The sequence below is a fragment of the Oryctolagus cuniculus genome, chromosome 11, assembly GCF_964237555.1.
Source record: "Oryctolagus cuniculus chromosome 11, mOryCun1.1, whole genome shotgun sequence".
Taxonomy (NCBI): Eukaryota; Metazoa; Chordata; class Mammalia; order Lagomorpha; family Leporidae; genus Oryctolagus; species Oryctolagus cuniculus.
Window position 1 is genome coordinate 4,504,838 of NC_091442.1, and position 21,156 is coordinate 4,525,993.

The 21,156-nt window shown below is 60.8% G+C and overlaps 2 protein-coding genes and 1 long non-coding RNA gene across 10 annotated transcripts in view; 1 reads left to right on the forward strand and 2 right to left on the reverse strand.

The window, feature by feature from the left end:
* On the reverse strand, positions 1 to 14,634 carry RAE1 (ribonucleic acid export 1). Of its 2 annotated transcripts, none has more exons than XM_051842316.2 (11): positions 14,116 to 14,634; positions 11,310 to 11,406; positions 10,763 to 10,867; positions 9,816 to 9,908; positions 8,434 to 8,520; positions 7,707 to 7,793; positions 7,545 to 7,616; positions 6,387 to 6,494; positions 3,555 to 3,737; positions 2,899 to 3,093; positions 1 to 409 (listed from the first exon to the last, which is right to left on the reverse strand). In XM_051842316.2, exons 2-11 carry the CDS (start codon positions 11,397 to 11,399, stop codon positions 323 to 325), a joined length of 1,107 nt encoding a protein of 368 aa, XP_051698276.1. In that variant the 5' UTR covers positions 11,400 to 11,406; positions 14,116 to 14,634; the 3' UTR covers positions 1 to 322. The 2 variants fall into 2 exon arrangements, with proteins under 2 accessions (XP_051698276.1, XP_008251273.1); XM_008253051.4 differs by lacking the exon at positions 14,116 to 14,634 and adding an exon at positions 13,561 to 13,999.
* LOC138844187 (uncharacterized) overlaps positions 14,354 to 21,156 on the forward strand; it is a 19,891-nt gene continuing 13,088 nt past the window's right edge. Inside the window, exons 1-2 of the long non-coding RNA XR_011379728.1 lie at positions 14,354 to 14,500; positions 19,197 to 19,884. This is a non-coding gene — a long non-coding RNA (uncharacterized lncRNA). The remainder of the gene's footprint in view (positions 14,501 to 19,196; positions 19,885 to 21,156) is intronic.
* Positions 17,181 to 21,156, reverse strand: part of SPO11 (SPO11 initiator of meiotic double strand breaks) — a 19,437-nt gene continuing 15,461 nt past the window's right edge. For 4 of the 7 annotated variants that reach the window (XM_051842312.2, XM_051842311.2, XM_051842314.2 and 1 more), the window contains one exon: positions 17,181 to 19,895. In XM_051842312.2, the coding sequence (XP_051698272.2) occupies positions 19,658 to 19,895 (238 nt within the window). In that variant the 3' untranslated portion in view covers positions 17,181 to 19,657. The remainder of the gene's footprint in view (positions 19,896 to 21,156) is intronic. The other 3 variants (XM_017340166.3, XM_002724031.5, XR_007917985.2) reach the window with 2 other exon arrangements.

The following is a 21,156-nucleotide window of genomic DNA, read 5'->3' on the forward strand; positions in this document are numbered from 1 at the left end:
GGCAGTCTTCAAAATAGTTTATTACAAAATACAGTACAGGTGCGCAGACCGTGCCCCAGAACCTCGAATGCACACAGCGCTGGAAGACGCCCCGCAGCACCCCCGGCGCTGCCCACAGGACCTAACTCCTAGGACAACGCCAGCCCCCCGCGGCCGGCAGTGGAGTGGGGACGGCAAGTCGCCGCCCACACGGCGCTCTGGCTGCTTGGCTAAGACGTCGCTTCCCCAGGGGCTGAAATCCACGTCTGTGGGCGACAACCCAGCGCGCTGGGACCGGCACGCGGGCAGACAGGTAGACTGGCCAACCCGACGCTGCCGGCCACTACTTCTTATTCCTGGGCTTCAGCTCTTCAGCCGCGTTGCGCAGGAAGATGTAATTTTTCTTCTGGGGATTATAGAACTCATGTCCCTGGGGGAGGAAAACAAGCCCGGTGACCTTAGGCACTGAGCCCCGAGTCGATGGCCCTGGGATCCCCGATCTGAGCAGTCACAGGAGACACCCAACCCGTCTGCCCGTCTGCAGCACGTGCCCGTGCCGTGCCCAGAGGGGCCCCCGCAGCTGAAGCGCCGGCCTGTGCCTGGTTGGATAGAGGGGCTCTGCAATATGGCAGGAGGCGGCCAGCGAGAGGGGCTGTGGTCAGACTCGGGCCCGCGGGGAGAAGGAATGACAGCAAGTCCAAGCGGTCCAGGGGCGTGGTCGGCCGAGCGGGGAGGGGTGAGTGGGGAGCCTCAGGTGTGGAGCAGGCTGGGAGGAGGCGGGGCGCACTCTGCGTTCACTCCCCCGACAGGCATGCCCACAGGACTCGAGGGTTTGCTGAGAAGTGACGTGAACTTCATTCATCAAGCTGGGCAACAGCCGTGGGTGGGGCGGGGGGAGTCCCAGGAGGGGCCTGGAGCCCGCACACAAATCGGCAGTGAGCGGGAGGACCCGAGCGGGATGCACGAAGCTCTGGGGAGCGGAGGGTTCTCCTGACTGTGGCCACGGTCCCGGCGACCTACAGCTGCTAAACGCATCAGATGTGCACTCTACCTGGAAGTGTGTGCTCACGTCACCTACGGGGTGGGGGGGATCCCAGGCAGTGCTTTAACCCGTTGTACACCTGTCCCCAAACTGGGTATTTGATTGAATCTTTAAGGATTTATTCGTTCATTTGAAGGACAGAGTTAGAGGAAGAGCTGCCATCTGCTGGAGCACTCCCCGATGGCTGCCCTGGGGCTGGGCCAGGCTGAAGCCAACAACCTGGAGCACTCCCAGGTCTCCCACAAGGGGGCGCCAGCACCGGGGCCACCTTCCGCTGCTTTCCCAGGTGCGTTAGCGGGGAGCTGGATCGGAAGTGGAGCAGCCGGGGCTCAAAGGGACGTTCACAGGGGACGCCGAGCTGCAGGCTGCAGGCCGACCGGCTGTGCCACAAGGCCAGGCTCAAACTGTGTTCTCAACAATTCACTGCATTTCAGCTGCACCTCAGCCGAGTGGCTCACACTTTCAGGAAATGAGAGCAGCAGGGCTCCGGGGAGAGCGGGCACTCGGAGGCCGGCGCAGGAACGGGCTTGCGTTACCCGGTGCGGCGAGCCCGTGGGAACAGAACCGGGCGCTGCCCTACCCTCCCCTACCCTCTGGAGAGGGGATGAAGCCGACTCGACTCGGGACTCCCAGTGAACGCAGAGGGATCGGGAGGCAGCAAGCCCGGGGTGAGGGAGGGAGGGAGGGACAGTCCCCCCCCTGGAGTTAAGGTCACCAGGGCACTGAGGTGCTGCTTCCCTGCTGAGGTGGGGACGGAGCCAGGAGTCAGTCAGGAACCAGAGTCACCGGCTCCCGTGGGCAGAGCGAGCGAGGGACTCCGTGCAGGTGGGCAGAAGGCGGGCACGTACAGAGATGAGCAGGACACAGCCGGTGACCTCGGCAACCTCCCCAGCAGGGCACAGGGCACAGGGCACGTGGCAAGAGAGACAAAGCCACAAACGTCACGGAGGCGTGCAGCCGGGGGACAGCAAACCCTCCAGGCTGCCGTCTGACCACGTCCACGAGCCGCACGTTTTGCCATCACACTGGAGGCCCTGTCGGTGCCGCCTTCCTGTCCGAACAGGAAACAACCGTGCTCCCCAGCTCCAGGCCGGGCTCCCCCCACCGCCCCTCGTGTGCTCCCAACAACCACATGCACCAGCCTGGTCTGCCTGCGCGCCAGGACAGCCAAGCTCATCCAAGCCTCCGTGCGCTGCCTCCGCCCAGGGCGGCACTGAACCCCACAGCCCTGCAAGAAGGCCTGACTTTCTCGACAGCGAAGTGACAATGACCTGCCTCACGCCCCTCACCTTGGACCTGCCTGGGGACCTGAGCCGCCTCTCGGCCCTCACCTTGGACCTGCCCGAGGCCCCGCCTCTCGGCCCCTCACCTTGGACCTGCCCGAGGCCCCGCCTCACGGCCCTCACCTTGGACCTGCCTGGGGACCTGAGCCGCCTCTCGGCCCCTCACCTTGGACCTGCCCGAGGCCCCGCCTCACGGCCCTCACCTTGGACCTGCCCGAGGCCCCGCCTCTCGGCCCCTCACCTTGGACCTGCCTGAGGCCCCGCCTCACGGCCCCTCACCTTGGACCTGCCTGAGGCCCCGCCTCTCGGCCCCTCACCTTGGACCTGCCCGAGGCCCCGCCTCTCGGCCCCTCACCTTGGACCTGCCCGAGGCCCCGCCTCACGGCCCTCACCTTGGACCTGCCTGGGGACCTGAGCCGCCTCACACCCCTCACCTTGGACCTGCCTGGGGACCTGAGCCGCCTCACACCCCTCACCTTGGACCTGCCCGAGGCCCCGCCTCACGGCCCTCACCTTGGACCTGCCTGGGGACCTGAGCCGCCTCTCGGCCCCTCACCTTGGACCTGCCTGAGGCCCCGCCTCACGGCCCCTCACCTTGGACCAGTCGTAGCTGGAGGCGTAGGCGAAGATGTTGCCGTTGTGGTTGAAGCCGCAGGCTGCTATCGGCTGGTCTAACTGCTCTGAAGTTTTGAGTTTTGTTCTGGCATCCTTGTCCCAGAAGCTGAAGCGGCCGTCAGACCCAACGGTGGCCAGGGTGCCGTGAACGGGATGGAACGCGATGCCATTGACCTGCGGGGGTGACAGGCGCGCTGAGCCGCAGGGCGGGACAGGGTGGGGAGGCAGGTTTATGCCACCGCACCTTATGCTCCGAGTTAGGAAACAAACGAGCACGCTTTCTTGGCCACGCTGCCCCAGTCACTTGCCACCCCAGAGCTAAATCCTGCTCGTGCTGCACATTCCAGCCAGCAGCAGCTAACCGGCGCGGTAACAGCCCAGGGGCGTGCCAGGACCAAGCACCGCCATCTTGGCCGTGGCTCCGAGTGTGTGCAGAGCGTCTGCGCCGCACCCAGGCCTCCCAGCAGGCCCCCAGCCCGCCCGTGGAAGCACACGAGGCTGAGCCAGAGGTCTACGGACAGGAAACTGCAACCACAGCCCAGCCCCCGTCCCCAAGGAGCCACAGGCTGCGCCGGAGCAGCTTCCCCACCCCCAACTACCAGGGAACCCGTCTGGGTCTCCGGGCTCGGACGCACCGCGTAGATGTCCTGAGGCGCTGACGTGTTGGTCCCGTTGGAGCGATGACACTTAAAGGTGAAGTTGTCTTTGGCAGGATTCGGAGGGTTGATGTAGTGAATAGCAACTCGCCCCTCAATACTGCCCAGAGCAAATCCAGTTGGCTTGTTCTGTTTGTCTTTAAAAATAGCCACACATCGATGCTACAGTTAAAAAACAAAGCACATCATCACAATGTCAACACAGGACTTCCCAGCTAAGCTGACAGTAAGCACCTGTGACACGACGACAAGGCAGCATCACAGTTCTCAGAGCCGTGGCCTTCAGCCACGGGGTCAGCCGCGGCCTCCCTCAGGGCCCCCAGGGTTCCGACACAGGCACTGTCCCCACTGGAACAGGAAGACGGTCCCTTTGATTAGCGCCTGTCCCTGGCCGGTCTCCCACGCTCTGTGCTGGAGGTCGGCAAGCCCCTCACGGGTGAAGGGGAGCGGTGGGCGCGCAGCTCTGCAGACCACGGCCGCGCCCCACAAGCAAGAGCGCGCGCCTGGGCGAATCTCACTACCAGGGACCCCGCGCGTGGACTGCACTGTCTGTGGCCTGCGACTGTCTTACTCCACTTAACGTCGTGTTTCCCCAGTCTAGCCCTGCTGTCAGATGGCCGCATTTCACACGTGCCCACATCCGCTCTGTCCAGTCACATGGCCGGCATGAGCGCAAGCAGCTCTTCCGAATCCTGACCGCCGTGCTTTCGGGTCAAGTGGGGAATGGGCTTGCCGGGTCACGTGACAGCTCTGCTCTCCACCGTCACGGGGGGCGTCGTGGCACACCAGGCTTGTGTCAGGAGGCCTGGCTTCAAGCCCTACCTCCTCAGTGCACACCCTGGGGAGAAGCGGACGACGGCTCAAGTGCTCACATCCTGGCCGCCACGTGGGACACCCGGATGGAACTCCTTGTACTGGACTCTGGCTTGGCCAAGCCCCGGTTGCTATGGGCACCCGGGGAGTGAACCAGCAGACTGAAGATTTCTAAGTAAAAATATCTTAAAGATGTTTTTGAGACGCCTCCATGTTATTTTCCCTAGCAGCGGCACCATGGTCACCCCTACAGCACCACCCGCCAGGCTCTCCTGTCACAGTCTGACGGCAGAGGCACCATTGTCACCCCTACAGCACCGCCCGCCAGGCTCTCCCGTCACACTGACGGCAGCGGCACCATTGTCACCCCTACAGCACCGCCCGCCAGGCTCTCCCATCACAGTCTGACGGCAGAGGCACCATCCTCTCTCCCACAGCACCGCCCGCTAGGCTCTCCCATCACAGTCTGACGGCAGAGGCACCATCCTCTCTCCCACAGCACCGCCCGCCAGGCTCTCCCATCACAGTCTGACGGCAGAGGCACCATCCTCTCTCCCACAGCACCGCCCGCCAGGCTCTCCTGTCACAGTCTGACGGCAGAGGCACCATTGTCACCCCTACAGCACCGCCCGCCAGGCTCTCCCGTCACACTGACGGCAGCGGCACCATTGTCACCCCTACAGCACCGCCCGCCAGGCTCTCCCATCACAGTCTGACGGCAGAGGCACCATCCTCTCTCCCACAGCACCGCCCGCCAGGCTCTCCCATCACAGTCTGACGGCAGAGGCACCATCCTCTCTCCCACAGCACCGCCCGCCAGGCTCTCCCATCACAGTCTGACGGCAGAGGCACCATCCTCTCTCCCACAGCACCGCCCGCCAGGCTCTCCCATCACAGTCTGACGGCAGAGGCACCATCCTCTCTCCCACAGCACCGCCTGCCAACACTCCCGTCAGTCTGATGGCAGAGGCACCATCCTCTCTCCCACAGCACCGCCCGCCAGGCTCTCCCATCACAGTCTGACGGCAGAGGCACCATCCTCTCTCCCACAGCACCGCCTGCCAACACTCCCGTCAGTCTGACGGCAGAGGCACCATCCTCTCTCCCACAGCACCGCCCGCCAGGCTCTCCGTCACAGTCTGACAGCAGAGGCACCATCCTCTCTCCCACAGCACTGCCCGCCAACACTCCCGTCAGTCTGATGGCAGAGGCACCATCCTCTCTCCCACAGCACCGCCCGCCAGGCACTCAGAGAGAAGCACTGAGAAGCTGGGGAGCCTGATGAGGCCGGAGAGGCAGTGCCGGCTGGCATAGGGTCCTGTGCAGACAGAGGGCACGCGGGCCCCACCACAGACAACACTGCCCTTCAGGGACCACTGCCCCCACCCCCAGGCCTCAGTGTCTCTGTTCCCTGAGTGCTGCTGTGATCTGCTGAGACTCCGCTGACAGACGGGGACACGGACAACATCGGGCAGTCCTTTGGCCAGGGGACAGAACTGCAGAGAGCCAGAGACCGGCCCAGCACCATGCCGGCGCAGTTAGGCTGGGGTGGAACCGATCCCCGAGCAGCACCCAGGGGAGGAGAGGAAAGCTGGGCGCCCTGGGGAGGGGAAGCACTCACTCACCAAACAGCTGTGAGTGGCCCCTTAAACGGCCCTCTTGGGAAACGCAAGGTACAGACGCCCCTCAGCTTGCAGTGAGGTTCTGCCCCAGAAGCCGTCATGGAAGGAAAGCACATTTAACCCAGGCGCCCTCACTGCCCACGCTCCTCACCCGTGTTCGGGACACTCGCCGCGGCCCACAGCGGAGAAAGCACCCGACACACAGCCGTCACAGAAGAAATGCTGAGCCCGGCAGTCACCGACTGCTGTCTGAAAGTAAGACCCAGTGCTGCCCTACAGCTGAGAGCCGTCACCGGAATCACCCGGAATCGCCACACGGGGGCGCAGTCTCACACGCCGCAGGTACCACTCACGGCCTGCGAGGTGGCGCGCTCACCTGGTGTTTCAGCGGGGACTCTATCCTCCGGAACTCGGAAGGCTGGTTCTCCAGCTGGTACACAATCAGGCCCCTCTCCGCGGTCGCCACCACGGCCATCGGGTAGATCTAGGGCAGGGAGCAGGGGCGCGGGGACGGAGGCTGAGCGCAGGCGGCGGTGGAGCAGCGGGCCAGCTGCGGCCCGGGACTGCGTCCACGTCAGGGCCTGGGTCACGTCCAGGTCACTGCACGTTCTGATCCTGTCCCCGGCTAATGCCCCTGAGAGACCCCCGGTCCTGCCAAGCACCCAGGAGGCCTGGATGCCACTGCTGGCTCCTGGCTTCGGCCCAAGCATTTGGGGAGTGAACTAGCAGGTGGAAGGCCCATTTCTCACTCTTCCAAATACCAACGATACAGAAACTTTGAGAAACATTTGAAAAACAGACTGTTCACACACTTTTAAAAGACTTGTTCTTAAAATTGAGTTTATAATGAATTCTTAGAAAATATACTAAGGGATGGAAGAAACGAAAACCCAAGACCGCACATCTTCCAAGGACAGCTGCTAACATATTTCACCCCGTTTTTCTGAAATTAAAGGTCTGTGCTCATTTAGTGAAATCCCTGACGTTTACTCAAAACACGGCTCGTGAGCGTCGGCCGTACCACACGCTCTTCCGAGACACCTTGAGTGGCGTCTCACGTTTCCTCCAACGACAAGTCCTCGGGGCCACTTCACTGTGCCTCCCTTGTCGATCCCCTAGGCCACTTCCTGTGTCACATAAAACACCCTCTGCATCGGTGAGCACTGAAGCCCAGCAGTGGACACTGGCGCAGTTATGACCAGAGACGGAGCAGGTTCTCTAGTTTCTATCTCATCCAGAGATAGCGCCCAAGCCCCAGAGCCGTGTCACAAACAGGGCAAACGTCGGGGTGTGTGTGTGTGTGTGTGTGTGGTGTGTTCAAACAAGCGACCACAAATGAGCCCTGTCTAGGAACTCTGGACCAAAAGCAGAGCAAACATCTCCCGACTGAAGTAAGGGACCGCGGCCACCTCGGCTACGTCCCTGCACCTGCTACCAAGGCCGAGGACGCGGCCGCCCGCTGATCCCGGATGCTCTGAGTGAGAAACGCTCGCTGCTTCCTCCAGGAGCTACCCATCAAGTGGAAATCCCTTACCACATCCGCACAGTAACACCTCTCGGGGAGCTGCAGAACCATCATAGGGTTTGACGACCGCGTATCCCAGAACTGAAAGCAGAAGAGGAGCCGGTGAGTGACCACTCGGAACGCAAGCCCGAGAGGGGGAAGCGCCCACGGGGCCCGGCGCCAGCTGCGTACCTTCAGGGTCTTGTCCCAGCTCCCGGTCATCACGCAGCTGTAGTTGGGGGCTTTGATCCAGTGTATGGTTTTAACAGGAGCATCGTGCTGTCAGCAAGACAAACCAAACACATGAAGGGAAACAGCGCTAGCTCTGGGAGTTCACACACTGAGGTCACGCTACACTATCTGAGGACGGCACGGCTTTCTGGAACCACCAAAGGGCTTTCCAAACTGCCCAGGGGCCAGCTCGGACACAGTGGCCCTAGCTCCTCTCAACGCCGTGCTTCTGCCCTGTTTTGCTTTCCTCACACAAAACTAACCTGCTGCCCCCAAGCGGACTATCCAGGCTTCAAGGGCAGTGGAGTGGTCCTCGTCCCCACTGCTGTCATTTCCAGCTCCGCACAGAGCAGAGGTTCAACCCGCAGCCCCTCAACAGCCAGTGACCAAAACCCAGTGCTAAGAGGGGAGCTGTGTCGGGTGTCGGGTGTCACACACACATGTGACTGCTAAGGACCAGGTGAACACCTGTCTTTCCCAGATCCTAACGTCACTAACTTCTGAGACACCCACACGGCACGACCATGCCTGTGAAACCAGCGTCACCTGCGTTAGGGGGCTGTCTGGGATGCTTATGCTTAACTGATGCGGTTTTGTTAAAACGCAGCTGTCACCAACAGAGAATCTTGTGTTTCAGGTTGCCCGGCGCCTGGGCCCCGCCTCACCCGGCCCCTGCAGACGCTGTTACCTGTGCGATCTGAATTGCCTGATTGCTGTTGAGGTCCCACATTTTGGCAGTTTTATCACAAGATGCGGTGAACACTTTGCTCCCGTCCTAAAATGGAGAGAATGCGGCGTTCTAAGACCCACTGAACTGCCAGCTGCGGCAGCTACACGGCAGGCTGAACGCGGGGCCAGCGGGCTTTCACCGCGGCTGTTCTCAGCTGTCTGAGGGCCAGTGTCCTGGAGACGTGAGGGCCGTCGCCGCTCCGCCGCTCCACCGCTCCCCGCTGCCCTAGCTTTAAAGAGGTAACAGATAAGCGGCTGGGAGACGTGGGCAGCACTCAGTCACCAGCGGGAACCGAGTCTCCTGCCTGCCCCCGCAGGGAAGCCCTCGCAGCTGTGCTTACGCTGATGAGCTCCAAGCCTTCAGGAAAATGACAACACAACAACACCAGCTCCTCATTCAGATTCACTAAGCGTAATGTCTCCTACGTTCACCTTTCTCCAAGTATACACACATTCGCTATTTTATAGCCGCTCTTACTTTTGTCCAGCTCAAAGGCAAACTATGTAATAAAAAGACACTGATTATAATCACTGCTCCGAGAGAAACCACGGAATAGCTTAAAAATCACCAGACGACCAGAATATTTCAAACATGTAACAGAAATATCTCCTTTTTCCTAAGACTTTCTAGGACAGACATTCCCAAGTTCCGGACGACTGGCAGGTGCTCACTGTCGCAGGTTTTGCTGACAGGTTAGCTGGGGCGAGGAATCAGGTCACCTCTCAAAGCCTTCCTATCCTTCCAAACATGCCAGAGCGTGTTTCATGATTTTCATTTTGAGGGACAGAGAGGAGAGAGAAACGTCTTCCATCCACTGGCTTACTTCCCACGTGCCTGCAGCAGCCAGACTGGACCAGGCCCACGCCAGGAGCTCCCCCACGCAGGGAGGTGCAACTGGACTCCAGCCCCGGCGCCCACTGGGGCTGTGCACGTCCTTCAGGGAGCCCCCACCTGAAGCTGACATGGAGAGCAGCGACGGAGGCGGAAATTTGTTTCCGTGGTTGAAACCCTCTGGGGACAGCCATGACCCCTCTCGAAGTGCGCAGGTCATGCCCCAGCTCCGCTCTGACGCCAGCGTCCGCCACACACGGCCTCGGAGGCAGCGGGTCCCTGCCACTCGCCTTGTGTCCCAGCCCAGGCTGCTTCAGGCATCTGAGGAGTGACCCAGTGGAGGGAGGAGCTCTGGCTTCCAAGTGAATAATAATAATAATGTAATACTAATACTAAAAGAACACGACCGAGTTACTCAGATACTCAGAATCCCTCGGGTGTGGACGCCCAGGCGCTCTGTGACCGGTCACTGACTACCCCGAAGGCGCAGGGGCAGTGAGGGGACGTACGTCACTCCAGCAGACGTCCAGGACCGGCCCGGTGTGCATCTGCTGGGCTTTCGGGATGGTCTGCCCGCTGTCCTGAACCTCCCAGCAGCGGACCTGGAACAGACAGAGGCAGGCTAAGCACTCCGGACGCGCCACGTGTTGCACGACCGACACCAGTGCGGCGCGACCTGAGAACACACGGGCTTCTCGTCTCAAGCCAACCACCCACCTCGAAGAACAAAGCAACTGACATGTGTGTGGCGCTTCAGAAAGTCTGGGGAAACGGAACCTGATTTGGGTTTGAAACATCCTGAAATCCGCGCAGAAGAGTCTAGGCATGCAGCTGTCTCCTGCTGGGCCGGTGCTTTCCCCCTCGAGGCCTGGGCGTCCCGAGGCCACCAGCGGACTCATGTCCTCCTCTAGCCCAGAAGACAATCCAGCGGCACGAGGCTTGGCCTTTCTGGGAGACACCGCCCTGACCCTCGGCGAGAACGGCTCCGGTGAACGCCCGCGGCACCCACGCGCGGTTCTGGCCCGGCCTGGCTGTGCCGCGGCTCTGAGGGGCTCCGGGTTTGCCCCGAGTTCGCGAGGCTCCTCGTGCCCGAGCTTTCCCCCCGAGTCCTCTCCGTCCTCTCCGTCCCCCCGCCCACTGACCCGTCCCCCCGCCCACTGATCTCTATCACCCTCCTCGCCCGCACTGGGCGAGGGTCACACTACCTAACGCTGCAACACTAACACGGGCTTGAAGACAGGACGGTCTGGGGACGCTGCCTGTGACCTCCACGTCTGGCAGTGGTTCAGCGACGCCTGCGAGTGCTCCCCACACAACGATTCCCAGTGCCACTCGCCACTCAGAGCGCTCACTTCCACAGGCCAGGAGTGACCCTCCCGACGCCTGCACCGGGGCAGAACACAGCGCCAACGGGCACAGCTACGGCAGCCCGCACAGCGCCGACGAGAGCACTTACGTCATTGGCCCACGACCCCGCGATGAGGAAGTTCCCCGGCAAGGTCGGCGGGCTGAAGGACAGGCAGCCCACGCTGTCGTCGGGAGAAGACGTCACCTCGATGTCCTGGGGAGAAGCAGGCCACAGCTCCACCGGTGCCTTCTCCCCGAGACCCTGGGGAGGGCCCGGCCCTGCGCAGCATCGCAGCGAGGGAGACCCTGCCGCGCCGACTCACGGGGAGCGCACGCACACCGCCAGGCCTCGCGGCCGATGCCGGCCCACCAGCTCACGCTGGCCCCAAGGGACCCCGGCTCTTAGCGCCCTCCCCTCTGCCCAGCCACAGGAACGCGAGCTGGAAACCGGCACCCAGAGCGAGCACCTGGGGACCCAGGGGAGGGAAAGGCCGGAGCCTCGGAGACGCAATCTCCTGTGCTCCGCTACTTGAGGGACTTGGGCTTGACCGAACATCAGCGCTTGCAGCCCAGAGGAGGCTCCCGACCGCCTGGTCGCCCGCTGTCACTGAGGTGGGGCCCGGCCTGCCCCCCACCCGGCCCGGGGCCCCCCGCACCTTCATGGGGTTGTGGTTATCGGTCGTCGTGCTGCCGAACATGCTGGTCCCGCTGGTCCCAAAGCCCGAGGTGGTTCCAAACAGACTCATCTTGCCCCTGAAAAGCAAGGTGGGAAGCGTCAAGGCCGGGCCCTGTCTCAGCACTGGGCACCCAGAGGCAGGGACACGGGCCGCCGAGACCTCAGGAGAGCCGGTCACGTGGCAGTGACTCCTGAGGGAAGCTGGCCTCACTTTCCAATGATTGTCATCACTGGTGCTGTGTATAACTTATCCATCTGCAGGCAGAGCGCGCCTGGCCCGGGGTTCACTTTCTCCTATGCCTGCAGCGTCAGGGCGGCCAGGCCAACCCGCAGAGGGGAGCCCCACCCAGGCCCCTGAACGCTGGCGGGGACCCAGCCCTCCCAGGGTGCACCAGCAGGAAGCCGAGCTGCGACTCAAACACAGGCGCCCAGCGTGGTGCAGGGGTCCCAACCAGCACCTCCACAGCCCAGCAAACCCCTCCCCAAGTTTCTTTTTTTAAAGATTTATTTGAAATTCAGAGTTACAGAGAGAGAGAGGAGAGGCAGAGAGAGAGAGAGAAAGAGAGGTAGGGAGGGAGGGAGGGAGAGCGAGAGAGCGAGAGAGCGAGAGAGAGAGGGAGGGAGGGAGGGAGGGAGGGAGGTCGGTCTTCCATCCGCTGGTTCACTCCCCAGTGGCTGCAACAGCCAGAGCTGTGCCAATCTGAAGCCAGGAGCCAGGACTTCCTCTGGGTCTCCCACGTGGGTGCAGGGGCCCAAGGACATGGGCCGTCCTCCACTGCTTTCCCAGGCCACAGCAGAGAGCTGGAGCGGAAGTGGAGCAGCCGGGTCTCGGACTGGCGCCCAGATGGATGCTGGCCCTGCAGGCGGCGGCTTTACCTGCTGCCCCACAGCACCGGCCCCTCCCAAGTCTCTACTTTAGAACAGTTCCACACAAGAACCACCAAGCACGCGCATCGCAAGGTGGCGAACCGTCGTCGCTCAGGCTGGGGAGCGCGGGGCTGCGCACCAGGACAGGACCCATTCTCTCGGGCTCCCACCCGCTGGGAACTGAACCCCTTCACATGTGTGCTCTGCTTGTGCTAACAGTGCCACCTGAACCACAGAGCAAGACAGGCAGCCTGGGAGCGGCCGAGCGATCTCCCCCGGGAGTTCCCAGGGATCCCGGCTCTGCCGCGCACCTGCCCGAGGCCTCGCCCTCCCGCCCTGCAGTGCACAGCCGGGCACGGCGACCAGGGCTGCTCTGACCATCAGACCAGACGGTGCACAGGGCAGCACCTCGCAGGTCCCAGGCCCCCTCCCCCGTATGTCACAACTCCACGATGACTCTCAGACGCCCATCCTACTTTTCTTTCTTAAAGATTTATTTATTTGAAAGGCAGAGTTACAGAGAGGCAGAGAGAGAGTGAGAGAGGTCTTCCATCTGCTGGTTCACTCCCCAGATGGCCACAACGGCCAGAGCTGAGCTGATCTGAAGCCAGGGGCCAGGAGCTTCCTCCAGGTCTCCCACGTGGGGGCAGGGGCCCAAGCACTTGGACCATCCTCCACTGCTTTCCCAGGCCATATTGGAGAGCTGGAGCGGAAGTGGAGCAGCTGGACGCTGCAGGCGGCGGCTCTAGACATTACGCCACAGTGCCGGTCCCCCTACATTTCAATTCTGCGCTTCTCAAAGTTTCAGCACCAGCGCTGAGGTCAATCACTCCAAAAGCAGCCGGACAGCTGCGTGACACACAAGGTAACGTCCCTCAGTGCGACAACCCAGGACGCAGCCTCGTGGGCTCCCCAGCTTCAGCTGAGTGGACACAGCAGCCCAGAGCCGCGCCGGCACCTCGCGACCTGCAGGCAGCTGCTTGCGCGCCCCTCTCCGCCGCAGAGCGGACACGCAGCAAGAACGAGGCCCCCGCGCTCGGTCCAGGCGCCGGCGGGCCGGCTCTGGGCTGGTCATGTACCCTCGGTTTGCTCATCTGTAAAACGCGGAGTCCCGAGGTCCAAGCGCGGCCGTGCGCACAGCCCCTGGCACCCCGCACCGCCGAGTCTGCAGGGTGCGTGCGACCGAGCACCTGCGGCGAGCCCAGTGGTCAGCTCTGTGGACGCAGGCGTCGCCGGACACCCCGCCGTGGGGCGCGCCTGCCCCTCCCCCTCTCCGGATGCCAGCGCACAGCCGTCTCCCCGCGCCTCTCCGGGGTGTCGGAGAGGCCCGACACGGCGTCCCAGGGCGAGTTCACAGGGCCCACCTGCGGTCGCAGCCCCTCCTCGTCTTCATCGCCCCTGTCACGGAGCAGGGGTCGCTCGCCCGCGGCCAATCTCTCCCCCAGCGCCACGCCGGCTCCGGGAGGGCAGGCGCCCGTCTGGATTCCTGCCCAAGGTGCGGTCCGAGTGGACGCGAGCCCGGGGCAGGGGCGCACACACACCCCCTCGTCGTCTGCAGCAAACGCTCGGCGGGCGACGGCGCGGTGCCTCTCGCAAAGCGGAAAGCGCTGCCGGCGCAATCAGGGGCCGCCCCTCCGCAGCCGGACGGCCGGACACCGCTTCTCCGACGTGCGCGGGGCACCCACAGGGGCCGCAGACCCTGCCATCGGCTCGGTGACCCCCTTTCCGGGGCCGCGGGCGAGACCCCCGGGAACCCCCAAGGCCGCTTCCAGCTCCGCCGTCGCTTTCAAGGGCCACGAGCGGGGCTCGGCCAACGGCCCGGCTCGAGGGCAGCGCCTCGCAGCGAGGCGCGCTCCGCAGGGGCCCGGCCTCCGCGGGCGCCATGGCGGCGGCGCACCCGGGCCGCCGCAGAGGCCTACCTGAGAGTCGCGCCGCGGCGGAGCGCCGCAGGCAGGGAGCAGCAGGGCCCGGGGAGCCTGCACACTTGCTCCGCCGCAAAGAAGAGGCCGGGGTGGTGCCGACGAGGACGCCGGGGCCCCGAAGTCGCCCCACGCGGGCGCTGCAAACTGCTCTGATTACCGCGGACACACCGCGCACGCGCCGCGAAGCCACTTCCTGTGTTGCCCGGAAGGCATCGAGGAAAAAGGAGGCGCCTTCCGGCGGGCGACGGCACATGCGCAGCAGCGCTCCTGACGCCGAGCGGAAGTCCCGACGCCAGCAGTTCGGGGATTGGCCGAAAGTTTGGTGTCGGCGGCAAGTTGCTAAGCAACCGCTCTCCGGAATCCGCGACCCGGGCTGGTGAAGGTACGAGTGCGAATTAATGATGGCGTTTGTGGCTTTCGGCTCGCAGCCGCCACTGGCGCCGCCGCCGAGGGCGAGCCCGCAGCTCCCGGGGCGGCTCCCGGCGAGCTCTCCCGGGTGTGGGCGGCGCGGGCCCCGTCAGGTGTCCGGGCGGAATTGTGACGCGTTTTGAGGGTCGGCGTGAGAGGGCGGGCGGGGGGCGCGGGGCGGACCCAGATGGGAGCGAAACCAGCGGGAGCGCTCGCGGCTTTCCCGCCGTCCGCGGTTTCCACGGGCCGGTTACGTTCGCGCGACCCCGCGGCGCCGGGCCCGGCCGCCGGTCGCGTGTGTGCACGGGGGCTGTGGGGAGGCGCGCGCGTGCCCGCCGAGAACGGCCGCGCGGGGGAGAGGGGGAGAGGGGAGAGGGGAGAGGGAGAACAGGGAGGGGGAAAGGCAGGAGGGAAGGGGAGGGGGAGAGGAAGAGGAGACAGGGAGGGGAGGAGGGGTAGGGGTGGGGGAGAGAGGGGGAGGAGGGGCAGGGGTGGGGGAGACGGAGAGCTGGGGAGAGGGAGGGAAAGGGGAGGAGGAGCAGAGAGGGGCAGAGAGGGAGAAGGGGAGGAGGAGAGGTGAGAGGGAGAACGGGGGGGGGAGGGAAAGGGGCGGGTAGGGGAGGTGAGGGAGGGAGAGGGAAGGGAGGGGAGGGGAAGAGAGGGGAGAGGAAGAGAGAGGGAGAGATAGGGAGAGGGGCAGGGATGGGGGAGAGGGAGGGGAAAGGGGAGGAGGGGCAGAGAGGCTGGGAGGGGAGAAGGGAAGAGGGGGAGATGGGGGGAGGGGGAGGGGCGGAGCTGGGGGCTGTGCACCTGGACCTCGTGATGGGTGCCGTGATGGGTGCCGTGATGGGTGCCGTGATGGGTGCCGTGATGGGTGCCGAGGCTGCTGGATGGGGGATGGGGGGCGCAGCCCTCCCGTCTGCCGGGCTCCCCGGAGCTTTTGATAAAGGGCGCCTGCCGGGCATCTTCAGAGACTGCGCAGTTCCCGGTGGGCGGAGGGGACCGGTGGTCTCTACAAGTGCCCCCCACACACACACACTGCGATGCAGCGGGGACCGCACCTGGGGTGTAGACCAGGCCCGTGACGGCCCCTGCTCTCCCGGGCACCTGGGGTGTAGACCGGGCCCGTGACGGCCCCTGCTCTCCCGGGCACCTGGAGTGTAGACCGGGCCCATGACGGCCCCTGCTCTCCCGGGCACCTGGGGTGTAGACCGGGCCCATGACGGCCCCTGCTCTCCCGGGCACTGGACGCAGCGTGCTGATGCCCGGCTCCTGTGACTTCCAGGGCAGCTGTGAGGACGGCAGTGGGTGGTCTCTGTTCTGGGTAGGGGGAGAGGCTGAGCAGACTCAGTCGCTGGCCTCTGATCAGGGAGCCGGGGACGCTCCCCTACCAGCAGCCTGGTGTCTCCAGGCCACTGCTTCCTCCCTGTCCACCCTCCTCCCTCCCCTCCCAGTGGCCCCTCAGGCTTCCCAAGGCCTGGTCGGCCTCATTAGGGCAAGCTTGTCTTTTTTTTTTTTTTTTTTTTTTTAACGATGTATTTATTTGAAAGGCAGAGTTACAGAGACAGAAGGGGAGAGAGAAGTCTTCCACCCGCTGGTTCACTCCCTAAATGGCTGCAACAATTGGAGCTGGGCTGATCTAAAGGCAGGAGCTTCCTCCAGGTCTCTCACGTGGGTGCAGGGCCCAAGCACTTGGGCCATCCTCCACTGCTTTCCCAGGCCACGGCAGAGAGCTGGATGGGAAGTGGAACAGCTGGGACTCGAACCAGCGCCCGTACGGGATGCCGGCGCCGCAGGGGGAGGCTCAGCCTGCCGCGCCACAGCGCCGCCCAGCCTCCTAGATTTGGAGCTGTGGACGCCCGTGTGTGTCTGGTGCAGCACGAAGCAGAGTATACAGTTGGCATTCAGTTGATATTTGTTGAATTTCACTATCCCATTCCAAAGGGCTCCCCAGGGTTCCTGGCGCTGGCTGACCCTCGTGCTGGACAGCTCTTCACTGCCCGCAGGTGCGGCTGCCCAGCTGCCTGTGCAGTGTGGTGACGCCAGGGCAGCACGCGCACCCTGTGAACACCCTCGACGCTGAAGCGTCAGTCCCACGGGCACGCGACGCGCTTCCCGTGTTCTGCTGGATGCTCACGAGGACCCTGCGCGGTCACTGGTGTCACGTCAGCCCCATGTTACTGTCCGTGAGCCCAGCATCGAGTCGTCATTTGCCGCAGCCATAGAGGCGGGCGGGCAGTGGGCAGCGGGCAGCCGGGCCCGGATCAGGCCTGCACCTCCCCAGCCTGCAGACTGTGTCGATTCCCCCCCCACACACCCCGCACCCCAGGAAGAGGGGAGCGTCACGTGTATCCGGGGTGGGAGCCAGGCCATGGCGGATACTGAGTGGGAAACCTGGCCGCCGTTTCTACAGGATGGACTGTTTATGAATGATAACCATTTATAGTCCTTTTCTAGGTCAACAGAAAATAAGTCCATAATTTTATTATCAATTCCTTTTCATTTGAAGTGATATTTAATTTTGAAATTTGGATTAAAAATCGCTATCTGGTGGCGTGACGTTCTGTAAATAGCTGGGTTGCAAAAGGCACAGGTTGGCGTGGCAGGCTCCTCTCCGGTCCCCGTGGGCTCCCCACACCTGTTCTGTTGTCTCAGTTTTCATCACATTCCTTTAAAAAAAAAAAATGACCTGGGGCCGGTGCATAGTGGGCGGTGCCGGCTTCCCATATGGGTGCCGGTTCCATCCCTTGCTGTTCCACTTCCAATCCAGCTCTCGGCCATGGTGCTATGGCCTGGGAAGGCAGTGGGGGATGCCCAAGTCCTTGGGCCCCTGCACCCACGTGGGAGACCAGAAGAAGCTCCTGGCTCCTGGCCTCGGATCAGCACAGCTTTGGCTGTCGCGGCCATCTGGGGAGTGAACCAGCACATGGAAGGTCTGTCTCTCTTTCCCTCTCTCCCTCTGTGTCTCTAATTGTGCCTTTCAAATAAAATAAATACTTTTTTTTTAAAAAAGACCTGAAAATATTTTAAGGAAATTCTACCCCAGTAGAGGAAGGGCTTGGGAGAACAGTCCGCTCCTGGCAGCAGAGGGCGACCTTGGACTGCCTGGGCTGCGAGTCCCGAAGAACTGTGGCTCAGTATTCTGCTACAGAAAGTCCCACTGAAGACCCTTCTCATGCACACGGACGCGCGCGTGGCTCGGTTCTGGGCATCGGCAGAGCAGAGCAGAGGGAGCCCCCGGGGCCTTCTGCCTGTGTAGCAAGTGTCCTGTGGTTTTTTCCCGTGAAGTCTGACTTCTGAGATCACTTAGCCTCGGCCGTGCAGTGTTCGCTGGAGGGGAATCCCTGCGAGCCCTGCGGGAGAAGCCGAGGCTCTCACCCCCCCCCCCCCCCCCGTTGTGCTGGCTTTTATCCACTTTAATTATAAACAGATTCGGGTCCAGTGTTCTCTTGGGATCAACATTGTGGAGTTATTTACATACATGTATTGCAGATGAGGGTAGAGGGGCGACCCGTCAGCTGTCCCTTTAAATGGCTATATATTTTTACAGTAATCCTTTTTAGAAGCAAAACTTAAGACCAAATTGTTGATGTTTCCCAAATAGCTACCAGCATAAATTTCTCATCTGCATCTAATAAAGACGAGAAGTGAAGCCAGACTGTAGTGTGCTCTGCTCGTCCATCTTCCCCGGCTGAAAACCCTTTGAAGTAAATTCCCAGTCATGAACTTGAGATCTAATTATCTGAACTGAATGCATTCGCAAGCCTCCTTCAGATTATTCCAAGTTTTAATGGCTATTGTAGGTCTGTCACCCCTCCCACTTTAACAGAACATCCTAACCCAATATGTTGTGGGTTCCTAAATTAATAATTTCTTACTGCAAAACTTGTTAAAGTTCAATGACATTATTACATGTTAAGGGACCAAGTTTGGCATAAAAATTCAAAGAAAAACTTTTGTGATTTATTAAATGCTTTTAGAATTTCTGAGTCTCAGAAGTCAAATTAACAGTGTGCCAGAAAAAAAATGGAAAACACACACACAGTGAAAAACAAAAACAAAACCCCAGCTGACCAGAGTGTCCTCAGAATGAAATTCTTGGCTCCCGCGTGACCGGGGAACAAAATGCATTTGTGAATGTCACCCGCTTGGTGGCCGGGAGGATTCAGGCCTCTCCCGAGCCGCGTGAAGCACTCTGTGTGGGCGCCCGCGTCGTGGGCGCGTGCCGCTCACTAGGCTGTCCCGGGCCTGCTCTCAGCAGCAGGAGACACTCAGACCCCTGGTACATCTGCTAATTTTACAGTGAGTTAATGCGGTAAGACGCCTACCCTAGAAAGGCAAAGGACAACGTAAGAACCACTGGATATTTTATTAAAGTAAGATTATTTTTGTTACAGTCAGATACTTCGTGCCTTAACATTAGTTATATTGTATAATATAGAAGGCAAAATATTCTTGTAGATTTGTATGAGGAATAAAAATATCTTAACACAATCGGAATTTACTTGAGAACACAGGATATAAATTAGTCCCCCAAATAAGGACAGAAGAGTCTCTACAGAGGATGCAATAAAGCTTTTGAATCAAAGTGAGTATACGATTTGTTTTGATAAAATATAATTAAATTTGATAAAATACAATTAAAAATGGAAATTTATTTTACCTTTAAGGAACGAAGACTTTTTGCAACAGTGTTTATCATTAAAACAGAAAGAAGGGCCTCTCATGAAGTCTATATCCATCCTCCGGACTTTAACTTGTTAGGCAGATACACTCTGGAGAGATAGTCAGCCGACAGGACGGTCAGCGCCTGGATCCCCGCCTTCACCTTCGAGCTGGCCATCGCTTCCATCTGTCAGAGACACAAAGCGGAGTTCTCTGCTTCCCCGTCGGGCCCACAGCAGCAGCCTAGACTCCGTTAGTCTCCGAACCGCAGGCCGTGGTCCTGGGCCACCCAGGGCCCGAGTGAGGACTCCCAGCTGCGCGCCTTCCATAACAACGCGTGCTCTGGGGTTTTTATAATTTTTCTTTTTTTTCAACCCCACCAGCTATGATACAGCCATTGAAACTGGGTCTGTAACCATTATTAGGATAAAAAGACCAGCTCCATTCGGGGGCTCTCCTCGTGTGATCAAAGTTCAGACAACGTGCTGCCCACCAGCACGGAACCTTTCCAGAAGGGAGTTTCCCAGTGTGAGCGACCACCAGCAGAGTGGGAGGCAGACAGCCAGCACCGGACACGACGCAGGGAACCCACCTCTGCTCGCCAGAGTGGCTGGCAGGCGATGTAAGGTCTCTTCAGGATACTGTCCAGCTTCATCAGGTCCCGTTTCGTCAGTGGAATCAAACTGTCTTTAGGTACGTGTAACCTGGGGGGGAAATGGATTTTAAAAAAGCGAAACAGTCCGTGTAATTGAACAGGCATGAATTTCACCTGTACTGTACTTTGAGAAACTGAACTACGGACAATCAGTACACAGAAACCTCTCAAGTCTGGGGTTTGGGGGAATCTGTCATGTCCTGGATCAGTCTCCAAGGTCAGGTGGAAGTTTGCGTCTGGATCGTAAAGGGGTTTCTGTGCCTCCTGTCCCATGCGCAGTGTGCCGGCAGGAGGACCCTGGTGACTAACCAGCCACCAGTGGCACTGACGTCGCGCAGATCCACAGCCGAGATGCACTGAGGACCTTTAGGGTCCACGCGTGCTTAGTGCTTTGCAGTTCACTGGGTTGTGAGCCACTTTACACTATGTACATGCACACAGTCAGCACACAGCCACCTGCCTCTGGTTTTTTTTTTTTTTTTAAGATTTATTTGAAAGGCAGAAACAGAGAAGAGAGAGAGATCTTCTGTTTGGTTCACTCCCCAGATGCCAGCCAGGCCAAACCAGAACTGAGGAGTTACATCCGGGTCTCCTGTGTGGGCAGAGGAACCAGATACTTCGGGCCCTGACCGCTGTCTTCCCAGGTCCATCGGCAGGAAGCTGGATTGGGCAGACGAGCTGGGACTTGATCTCCAGTGTAGGGGTCAGCGTCGCAGATGCTGGGCTATCCCAGTGCGCACCATGCCGGCCCTGCCCTCATATTTTACATTTGAATACAGAACACAGTTTTTACCTAGGTGTTTTAGAAACAGAATGTGAGGGTTCATGGTGTCTGCTTTCTGAAGTCACAAATCCTAGATTTCCCAGGAGAGCTCTAGTTTCAAGTCTTTTTTTTTTTTTTTTATTTTAAAGATTTTATTTATTTAAGAGGCAGAGTGAAAGGCGCTTTCATCCGCTGGTTCACTCCCCAGATGGCTGCAATGACCAGAGCCGCGCCAATCCGAAGCCAGGAGCCAGGAGCTTCTTCTGGGTCTCCCAACTGGATGCAGGGGCCCAAGCACCTGGGCCACCCCCACTGCTCTCCCAGGCCACAGCAGAGAGTTGGATCGTAAGTGGAGCAGCCGGGACTAGAACCAGCACCCATGTGGGATGCCAGCGCCACAGGCGGAGGCCTGACCTACTACGCCACAGTGCTGGCCCCTCAAGTAGTCTGTGAGCATGCCCACGGTCAGGGCCACTTGCCAACAGCAGCTCCTGGCTAGCGCTGACCGGGATTGACAGGGAGGCCTAGGGCATTTCCCTGGAAGCCG